This window comes from Physeter macrocephalus, unplaced genomic scaffold, assembly GCF_002837175.3.
Source record: "Physeter macrocephalus isolate SW-GA unplaced genomic scaffold, ASM283717v5 random_1659, whole genome shotgun sequence".
Lineage (NCBI taxonomy): Eukaryota > Metazoa > Chordata > Mammalia > Artiodactyla > Physeteridae > Physeter > Physeter macrocephalus.
In genome coordinates, this window is record NW_021146606.1 from 14108 (window position 1) to 25000 (window position 10893).

At 49.1% G+C, this 10893-nt stretch overlaps 1 protein-coding gene across 1 annotated transcript; it reads left to right on the top strand.

Moving 5' to 3' along the window:
* Window positions 1–617: 617 nt before the first annotated feature.
* LOC102990894 (ras-related protein Rab-40B) lies at window positions 618–10887 on the top strand (the record flags this gene model as incomplete). The annotated part of the gene is made up of 6 exons (XM_028486836.1): window positions 618–695; window positions 6634–6694; window positions 7861–7921; window positions 8771–8848; window positions 9531–9753; window positions 10648–10887. Coding segments are annotated over 6 exons (741 nt in total), but the record flags the coding sequence as incomplete, so codon positions are not given.
* Window positions 10888–10893: the final 6 nt, after the last annotated feature.

Consider the following 10893-nt stretch of genomic DNA (forward strand, 5'->3'; position numbering starts at 1 on the left):
AATTCAACATAAGACACATTCTCAAAAGTCAGGTCCTCCAAAAAAAAAAAAAAAAAAAAAAAGTCAGGTCCTCATGATGAATATGTTTGTCAATGATACTTAACCAGTATTTACATGTTTGCTCCTCCTGCTGGAGGAGATAGAATTCGGCAGGTGCTGGATGAGCTGAAATAGATTATTTACACATCACGTGGCCTCAAAGTAGGGAGTGTCTTGGCATTTGACATTTGCTGTTTTTCAGGCTAAAATTATCTCTCTTCTTGTCTCTGTTGTCCTGACTCACTCAGTGAACATTCCAACAGGCTTTGTTCTAGGAGCTTTTGTGTTATTTTTATTTTATTTTGATGGACAGAGTTCTTGGTGAATTAGCTAAGTGCAGCGAATGTGCATTACACCTTTTGACCCTAACACTGACAATACTACTGTCAAAAACATGAAGTAACAGAGAAGAGGAAATACAATAAATAGGATCAGAGCAAACACGTAACAGGAGGAACATAAAAGAAAACGGTTCAATAAATAAGTGTATGAAAAAAGAGACTCTTCTCCCAATGGGACTCCGAACCTGGCGTGAATGGGTGGAATTTGGGGGCTTCTCTGTGGCAGGTACAGCTGAGACAGAGGGTTTATCCTGGGACCCAAAGGCCTGGGAAAGAATGGAGCCTGTGCTGAGCTGAGACCACTGCTGGCGGCAGGTACCAGACGTGAGCTGTCAGGGAAACTGAGGCACGGGGAGAGGGAGGAAGCTGCTGGTCGTCAGGACTGGGATTTGATCCCACGCAACACAGAGCTTCTCCCTGCAGGGTCTTCACAGTGCTACGTGGGGGACCTGTGGGGTCCCCAGGGGGCTAGCCCATCTCCGTTCCCATTTTCCACCCTACAGATCAAATGGGGGGTGAGGGTGGGCAGTGTTTTTTCAAGCTTTATCTCCCACCCCCAGACCTCCCCTGCTCTGCCCTGTCCCCAGTTCAAAGGAGGTGCCTTCCATGGGAGTGCACAGCTGCATAGATGGAGGGAAGTAGGCCAGGTTGCAGCTCTAAAGGACACTAACACTGATGGAGACCGAGTGGGCCTGGGTCTCCAAAGCACACGCGGCTCTGGGAGGGTGCCTCAGGGTCCCGGGCGTCAGGGTCAGTGTGCTGAGGGCAGGTGACCCGGCAGGGCTGTCCTGGTGGGAACAACCACCAGAGTCAGAGTTCAGTTTGGGTCCTGAATGTTAATAATTAGATCATTATCATTGAGTTGGATTTTCTTTTATTTTTATTTTTTGGCCGTACTACGCGGTTTGCACAATCTTAGTTCCCTGACCAGGGATTGGACCCACGCCTGCAGCAGTGAAAGGGCGGAGCCCTAACCACTGGACCACCAGGGAATTCCTGTAGATTTTCTTTTAAATACATGTGCACTATTAGTGAAATTCTGTGGTGTGGGAGGCATTGTGCTCTGCTTTGGGAAGATGTTAAAATGTATCTTCCGCAGCTTTTCCAGGATTTGTGTGTCAGGTTTCCTCTGTCCCTCTCTCCAGTCACTGTGCTTCATGGGTTTTCTGTCAGGGCATTTTTTGGTGCAAACAAAAAAGTCAACTCAAAGAAGCTTAAGCAAAAAGGAGTTTGTGGACTTATGTCACCGACAGGTTGAGGGGTGGGCCTGGTTTCAGGCTAGATCCTGAGGCTGAGCCATTCTGGACTCTCTCCATGTTCCTTCTCCCCAGAGCTGCTCCCCACGTACGCCCCATCCCTGATTCTTCTGTGTGAAGGTTAATTTCCACCTGGGGAGGAAGCATGTGCACCGTGGATGTTCATTAATTTATGGAGAACTGTAGATGTGATCAATAGTTTCAATTTGTTTAGATATCATTATCTTAGTAGGAGTAGGTGATACACAGTGTGAAAGGCAAGAATCTATCACTTTATAAGTTACATAAAGTGTAATCAAAACTGCCAAAAATCTGGAGAAACTATTTTTAAGTAGACAGTCCTAAAACATAATTATTCCTAAAGAGTTCACCTAAAAGTTCTTATCTCTTTTACATTTAATTTGCTTGAAAGTTTCATCACATCAGGTTATTTTTCTTGTTGACAAATTTTGTGACAGGAATTATACGACCTTATTTGATTTCTGGTAAACCTACATACAAAGTAGTATATACTTAACGTTGATGACTTTAAAGGTATGTCTGTATTGGGGCTTCCCTGGCAGTCCAGTGGCTAAGATTTTGCACTTCCACTGCAGTGGGGCGAGTTCAGTCCCTTGTCGGGGACCTAAGATCCCGCATGTCGCGTGGTGTGGCCAAAAAAAACCAAGATATGTCTTCATAATTAAACCAATAAACTCAAACTTGTTTTCATTCATTAAAAATTAACCCTAGATCATGTGATCCTGAAGTTCATTTGGGTTCATTCCTTTTATATTTCTGAGTTTTTGTACAAATGCTTATTATCCTTTAAGCCAATTAAATAGAGCTCTTTTACAAATTAATTTTGACAATGCCACACGTCTACAACACACACATTTACAGATACATACAAACACACAGACACAAACAGAGACCCCAGTTCCCATTCCAGAGTTTCAACCATGAATCAGGTACAATAATGTAAAACACGTAAGTTACAAAAGATGTTGGATTCAAATTGGGTTTCCTGCAGATGGAACAAATCAAGGTCACCTGTTTAGATGGCTAAATCCTTTTTACTAATATTTATGGAGAAGACATTTAAGATTTGTATTGCCCTTGACAAATCAAGTTCCAAATTACCAATCCCTCTTTTGTTTTTTCCTTTGGATAAAAGTTACCTTCCTGAGGGACTTTCCTGGTGGTCCAGTGGTAAAACAATCCGCCTTCCAAAACAGGGGAAACAGGTTCAATCCCTGGTCGGGGAACTAAGATCTCACATGATGCGGGGCAACTAAGCCCACGCGCCACAACTAGAGAGAGAAAACCCGCATGCCACAACTAGAGAGAGAGAAGCCCGCGCCACAACAAAGAGCCTGTGCACCGCAATGAGATCCCGCCTGCCCCAATGAAGATCCCACGTGCCGCAACTAAGACCCAACGCAGCCAAAAATAAATTAAATTAAATTAATATTAAAAAAAAAAGTTACCTTCCTGAAATTTGCATTAAAGAAGATGGCCTGGATAAGAGCTCCTGGAGAAGACTGGGTAGAACATTTGTATCTCAAAGGCAGAGGAGGAAAAACGCAAGTTCTCCTAGGAGGATTTTCTTTCTTCCCTTAAAGCCAGATTTTTTTTAATTTACAGCCTCTTAAGATAAATAGGGGAGATTATGGCAGTGGTAAAAGTATTGGTGGGCCTTGGGCTGTTTCTGGCGCCACATCTTTGGTCCTGTAAACACTAGAGTTCTAAAACAAGGACAGCTGTTTTTAATTCCTCAGATAATTGGGTGACCACCATCAAAGTACCGACATACTCATCCACCTATGTGGGAATGTTTTTCTTTCCTTCATTTAGCTTAGAGGAGAAGGCCAAAAAAAAATTTTTTTTTTCCTATCAGGCTGTGAATATCAGCTATGGGTACAAGTTTAGACAGACCTGTGGCCTCCCATCTCGGTAAGGTAATCCGTTTACAAAACCTTTTGAGGATCTTCCCTGGGTTTAAGAAATTCTTTCACTATGGCCCTCAGTTCAACCTTTGACCCCAAGAGGCTCACCTATAACCTCAGGTGGTCCCATTTCTAGAGATAACCATTTAGGGACTTCCCTGGTGGCACAGTGGTTAAGAATCTGCCTGCCAATGCAGGGGACATGGGTTTGAGCCCTGGTCCGGGAAGATCCCACATGCCGCGGATCAACTAAGCTCGTATGCCACAACTACTGAGCCCGTGTGCCACAACTACTAAGCCTGTGTGCCTAGAGCCCACGCTCCGCAACGAGAAGCCACTGCAGTGAGAAGCCCACGCGCCACGACAGAGTAGCCCCAGCTCGCCACAACTAGAGAAAACCCGCGCCCAGCAACAAAGACCCCATGCAGCCAAAAAAAAAATAAATGAATAAAAATTTAAAAAAGAAAAAAAGGAGGATGGAGTAGTAGTTATGGCAGTTTTATAGTCTTTTATTGTAGGTACCTTTTTTTTTTTTTTTTTTTTTTGCGGTACGCGGGCCTCTCACTGTTGTGGCCTCTCCTGTTGCAGAGCACAGGCTCCGGATGCGCAGGCTCAGCGGCCATGGCTCACGGGCCCAGCCGCTTCGCGGCATGTGGGATCTTCCCGGACCGGGGCACGAACCTGTGTCCCCTGCATCGGCAGGCGGAGTCTCAACCACTGCGCCACCAGGGAAGCCCTACTGTAGGTACCTTTTATATGATCAATCTTTCATTAGCCTTCTACAACAAATCCTTCAATGAGGCTATTTTGGAATTTTGAAGACTTTGGGGGCTTTTGCATACCAATTAAAATAGGTACAATAGTTTAAGATGAGAGCTTTCCAATTTAGGAGTCTTTCCAATTCAAAGGATCCAAGACGCTAGCCCTACAAATATTTAGGAGTCTTTCCAATTCAAAGGATCCAAGAAGATAGCCCTACAAATAATTTCTGCTGCTAATCCAATTTTAGAAAAAAGAAAAGCTCTTATCACTCTTGTTTCCAGTAGACCCTGTGGGCAGGGGTCCAGGAGACTGACTGACATGGTCAGAAATTACCCTCTGCTGGCTTCTTCTGACTGTTCACGGAAAAATCAGTTTGGAATGCCAAAAAAGAATCCCCGCTTGGTTATTTCAGGGCAGGATTGCCTTTGATTCCCAGTTAGGTAACAACTTGCAAGCATCAGCTCTATATAAACCTAGCTGGTATCCCCATAGGTGGCTGTCCATTCAGGAACTGTTTGACCTTTGAAGCACAATTTCCCATTATCAATTTGGTTGCCTAATTCAGAGAAAAGATATGATCTGAACAACTTTCTGAGGACAGTATGGTGGTGGGTGCTGCTTCTGAGTCTAGCTCTCCAAGGAATTATGGTTCGGCTTTTACATGTCTTGGTTTCTCCCTCTGACAGAGTCTAAAACCGCTGTGGGTGCTTGGAGCACTAGGTGATCAGCCTTTATCTCCTGCGTCCCTGGAAGAGCAGCATTTACTTAATGGTTGTAGTGGGATCTGCTGTAGTACTGCTACACATCTGAAAGATTGATCCTCAGACACTTCCAGTAGGTTCTCAGTCACCTGAGGACACCTTGTGGCCAGAAGGAGCAGGTGTTCCTTGTTCTTGGGGCTGAGCAAGCTGTCTCTTGTTTCCCTGGCAAACCATTTGCTCAGACCATATATCAACTTGTTTTTATGTTTTGTTTGTTTTTAATTTAAGCCAAATTTAACGAAACTCCAGCCACCTATGTTTCCCTGGGCCTCCTGCCTAGATCCCCCTAGGACCCTGCCATGGAAATGCACTGGTGCCCCTTAAGATTCCAACTCTTTAAGTACAAAAAAGCTTGAATAAAATTTGTAGGATCATCACTTAAATAATGAGATCTGGATATCAGGAGAACTCACCGGAACACCTGAGGAGTTCCAAGAAGCAGGAGGGGCTCAAAGGGCTAGTACCAAGCACCAGTTTAGGGTAGACCCCAGGTATCCTCTGGTGGATGTCTCTGATATCCTGCCAACTATGCCATGCATGTTGACGAAAAAATTAATCAATAGTTGGTCTAAGAAAGGGATGGAAAATTTTATTTGCACCAACCTGAGGATTATAAGCTGGGAGACAGTCTTTCAGAAAGCTCTGAAAACTGTCAGAGGTCAAAGTACAGTTATATACGGTTTTTGAGACAAAAGGATATACATCAAATGACATACTGACAGTTTATACAATCCAGGTCTGCTCCTCCAAAGCAAAACTGGGTCATCGTGACCCCTTACAACATTAGGAAGGAAGGTTATCTCCTGAGGAGTTATCAAGTGCTGAGCAGCTCATCCTGACGGTTTACAAAATTAAGAAGGAATGTTCTCTCCTAAGGAGGTCTGGTCAATGCATATGCACAATACACACTAAAGGGGAGCGAGGAGGCCCGTAAGGGCAGAAAACCTTTTTATGTTTAAGTTTTTCTTGTCTTGCCATAAAACATGAATTTTATTTCATCACCCCTGTCACATACGTACACACGTTTTGTCTTTGCATAGTTGAGATAATACTTCATACCTAATTTCATATTCTACACGTTTTTACTTTACATTCTTAGTGTGATAACTTGGGGGAAACTATGTCCGTGTTATAGCCCTGAGTCCAGCGGAGACAAGGGTGTGTGAGTGGCTGCCCACAGCCACTCGGCAAACCCGGGGCCAGCAGGCCATGCGTGGAGCCAGCTGCTGAACGGTTCAGGGGGCTCCTGCTTGCCCACCCTTTGGGCAGCGGTGGGGGCCTGGGCGCTGAGCTGGAGGCAGTGGTGGTGAGGGAGGAGTGGAGGGAGGTCAGAGGCCCTGCTCCACAGAGCAAGTGGGCGAGGCCGGTGAGCGAGGGGAGGGTCCGAGCAGGGCCCAGTCCAGCTGTCTCTGTGAGCCCTGGATCTGCACCGGCGGGTAGTCCTTTCTCCCCCAGCGTGAGAGAGTTTCTCTTATCTGCACCTTTTACCTGAGCATAACTGCGGAAGTGCTTTGCATTCAGCCACCACCCTGACCCTCTTTCACAGGCATCGACTACAAGACCACCACCATCCTGCTGGACGGCCGGCGGGTGAAGCTGCAGCTCTGGTGAGTCAGGGGTCCTGCCCGGCCCCTGAGCACAGGGCGGGTCTGTCCAGGCCCTTGGGGGCTCTGGTACCACCTGTGGGAATATCCACTGCTTCGGCCCCAGCCAAACCCAGTGCCCCCCGAGGGAGATGAGATCTGTGTGGGCCTTGCAGTCTGTCCAGAGCATGTGGACATGCTTCTGCTTCTGCCTCTCTAGTGCCCAGAGGGGCTGTGTGTTGTGACCAAGATCAACAGGACGGAGGGTGGAGGGTAGGAGGGCAAGAGGTCAGGGTGTCGCCTAGCTCTGGCCTGGGTCTCTTTCTTGGTCCCCACTCCAGGCAGCCCTGGCTCTGAGACTCTGGTCACACCCCTGCCCCTCCAGTTCCGGGGGTGGGGGACTAGGGTTTTCCTGCTGTGACTAATCCCTGAGTTGCCCCCAACCCACGTGGCTTTCCTGACCACTAGCCCCTGTGTCATCCCCTCTCCTGGACCACCTGCATGGTCACTTGCATGGTTCCCTTCTCCCGCCTGACCATGCCAGACCTCTCCCCAAGCCACAGTGGCCCGGAGCCCCTTCTCCCACCCCCATCTGCCCCTAATCAGGAGCAGTCAGCCCCCAAGTCTGGGCCAGGAAGCCTCTCTCCACGGTGTCCCCTCAATGACCCTGTCCCTTCCCACTGCTGACTCTCAAGTCTCTTTTCCCTTCCTCCCTCCCCGGAGACCTCCCTTGGCAGTGAAAGCCAGGAGTGCTAACCACTGGACTGGCCAGGGGATTCCCATGATCTTTTAGAGTTAATTGGAAGTGGAGTGACCCCACCAAATCCTTTGGCCTATTTCTCCCCCAGTGTAGACTCACATTCCTTACTACAGAGCTTTATCTCCAAATTAAACAACTTTTTAAAAACTTAGACTTATTGAAATGTCAGAATTATTATGTTGAAACCCATCACTATTTTCTCTCATTGACTTTTTAAATAATTAGAAAAGAGAATGAGCCCAAAAGGACATCCCAATGTCCAGATCTCTTCAGGGATAAAGTGCCCATTGTCTTGTTGGGGGCTCAGACTTTCTGTGGGATGGCCACCAACTGACAATTGTAAAATGCATTTGCTCTGGCTCCCAAGTTCAAAAACCTTGTTGTCGGGAAGCAGTGATTTCTTCTTACAGACCTCCAACATCTTTTCCAGGGATACGTCGGGTCAGGGAAGATTTTGTACCATATTCCGCTCCTACTCTCGGGGCGCACAGGTAACACCCCTGAACCGGGAGGTCAAACTGACTTTGTTTTTCTTTTTTTTTTTTAAATTTATTTACTTATTTTGGCTGCTCTGGCTCTTAGTTGCAGCACGCGGGCTTCTTAGACGTGGCATGCAGGCTTCTTAGTTGCAGCATGCGGACTCTTAGTTGAGGCATGCATGTGGGATCTAGTTCCCTGACCAGGGATTGAACCCGGGGCCCTGCATTGGGAGCATGGACTTTTACCCACTGGACCACCAGGGAAGTCCCTCAAACTGACTTTGAATAATGACTTTTGGAATGTTCTTTAATGGATACTTGGAGGACAAGGCATTTAGCTCACATACAAATTGATGCCAGAGTCTAAAAGTGTGCCATGGACTGTTTGGTGGCTCCCAAGCCCTCAGCATCAGGGATGTGTGTGTGTGCATGTGTTACATTTGTATGTACGTGTGCATGAGCAGTGTGTAGGCACGTGCGTCTACACGTGTGTACATAAATATGCAGGCATGTGGGCTGTGTGTGCCGTGTTCACGTGCGTGTGTGTCTGTACGTATGTGAGACACCTCCGTCCAGGTGGGTGGGCTCTGAAGTACCCCCGCATTCCGTGTCCCCGGACCAGCTCATGAATGTGGGGAACTGAATTCCAGTCCCCAACTCACATTCACATTTGAGGGTTTATCAATGAGCTTATGGAATATCCCTGGAAGTGATCATATAACTGCTACATTTGGCAGACAAATCAAAATAATGTTTTTTGTTAACATAAGTAAAATGGCTATTTAGCTGGTTGTGAGTGTGTGCCTGAGTGGCTTGCAGGCCAGCCAGACTGTCCACAAGTGACTGTGCCCCCCCACCCAGGGTGTGATCCTGGTCTACGACATCGCAAACCGCTGGTCCTTTGATGGCATCGACCGGTGGATTAAGGAGATCAATGAGGTATGACATGGCCAGGGCTCCGTCCATGTGGCCCTGTGAGGGGGGGCGGGCTGGGGCGGCCAGGGCACGAGGCTCCAGCCACAGGGAGGAGGATGCGTCACCTCCCAGCACAGGATCGGGCCCTGCATGCAGTCAGGTAGGTTGACAGGTAGTGACCAGGCTGCTGCCTGCTGGCACCCGGACCGGCCCAACTGCCAGTGGAGACGTGGAGCGGTCAGTCCCACCCACTGTGTGAGTGTCCTGGTGCAGCCGTAACAACTCACCACAAACCGTGTGGCTGAAAACAACAGAAACGTATTCTCTCAGTTTTGGAGGTCAGAGTCCAAAAGCAAGGTGTCGGCAGGGCCGCGATCCCTGCAAACACTCGAGAGGGGGATCCTTCCTGTCTCCTTCAGCTTCTGGTCCTTGGCCTGTGTACGTGTCACTCTGTCTCTGCTCTACCATCACGTGGTCTCCTCCCTGTGTGTCCTATGTCCTCTCCGCTTCTTATAAGGACACAGCGACTGGATTTAGGGTCCACCCCAAGATCTCATCTTAATTAATTACATCTGCACAGACCCTATTTCCAAAAAAGGACACATTCTGAGGTTCTGGGTGGACACCATTCACCCCGGGACACCCATGGTACCAACAACAAAACCTGCACGTGACCCACTTTCCTTGCCCTTCTGTCACCCTTTAGCACGCCCCGGGCGTCCCTAAAATCCTGGTGGGGAACCGCCTGCACCTGGCCTTCAAGCGGCAGGTCCCCACGGAACAGGCCCAGGCCTATGCGGAGCGCCTGGGCGTGACATTCTTCGAGGTCAGCCCGCTGTGCAATTTCAACATCACCGAGTCCTTTATGGAGCTGGCCAGGATCGTGCTGCTGCGGCACGGGATGGACCGGCTCTGGAGGCCAAGCAAGGGTAGGTGTCCGTCCGGTCCACCCTGCAGCCCCGCCAGCGCTCAGCCTCCCAGGACCCACTCCCCGGGCCACTGTCTCCATTCTCCTAAATCAGGGCTTCTGCCGCTCGGCACTAGTGCCATTTCGGATGGAGTGTCCTCTGGTGGGGGCATCGTGTGTGCCGTGGGTGAGCTGCATCCCTGGTCTCCCTGCCCCCATTTGTGACAACCACAAATGTCTCCAGACTTTGCCGAATGTCCTGGGTAGTCAAAATCGCCCCCAGTTGAGAAGCACTGTTCTGAACGTTATTTGTTAGGACCTTGATTCCAAAAGGAGCCAAAGCCCTGGGTCACGTTTCTTCTGTCTGATCCTCCAGGGGTTGAGGGGTGTCCCGACCGCATCAGGGGTGAGATGCCGTTCCTCCTCCCAGCAGGCCCCTGGGAGCCCCTCTCTATCTGAGCAGGGACCCTGACTCACCCAACGAATGATGTAGGTGAAACATAAATGACAGCATTTGCTTTTCTGGTGTGTTCTCCACTACGTCTTTATAAAGCTGATAACACACGTTTTTGGTGTCAGCTACTCAGTTGGGGAAGCACGTCTCCTGAAGCCCTTGGTCTCCGACCCCAAAAGTTGGTCACGTTAGTCCTGCGGAGACCTCATTGGCCATCGCTGGGCAGTCCACTCACCTCTCAGACCTAGAGGAGGAGATGGTGGGGGTCTCAAGTTGGGGGACAAACTGGATTTAAGGTGATGAAAGCAGGACCATCCATCTCCAATCACTGCACGTGGGCACAGGGTGGGACATCTTGCCCCAGAGTCCCAGAGAGGAGGGTGGACAGGTGTGTGGCTGCCCCTGCGTTGGCCCCGTGCCCGGGACAACACAAATGAAATAGGTTTTCTTTTCTTTCCCAAGTACTGAGCTTGCAGGACCTGTGCTGCCGGGCAGTGGTGTCCTGCACGCCCGTGCACCTGGTGGACAGGCTGCCGCTGCCCACGGCCCTCAGGAGCCACCTCAAGTCCTTCTCGATGGCCAGCGGCCTGAATGCCAGGGTGATGCATGGCCGCCCCTGTTCCCTCGCCACCAGCTCTGGCCACAAGAGGACCAGCCTCCGAAAAGCGAAGGCTGCCCACCTTCCCCAGAGCCCCCCCAAACGCTGCA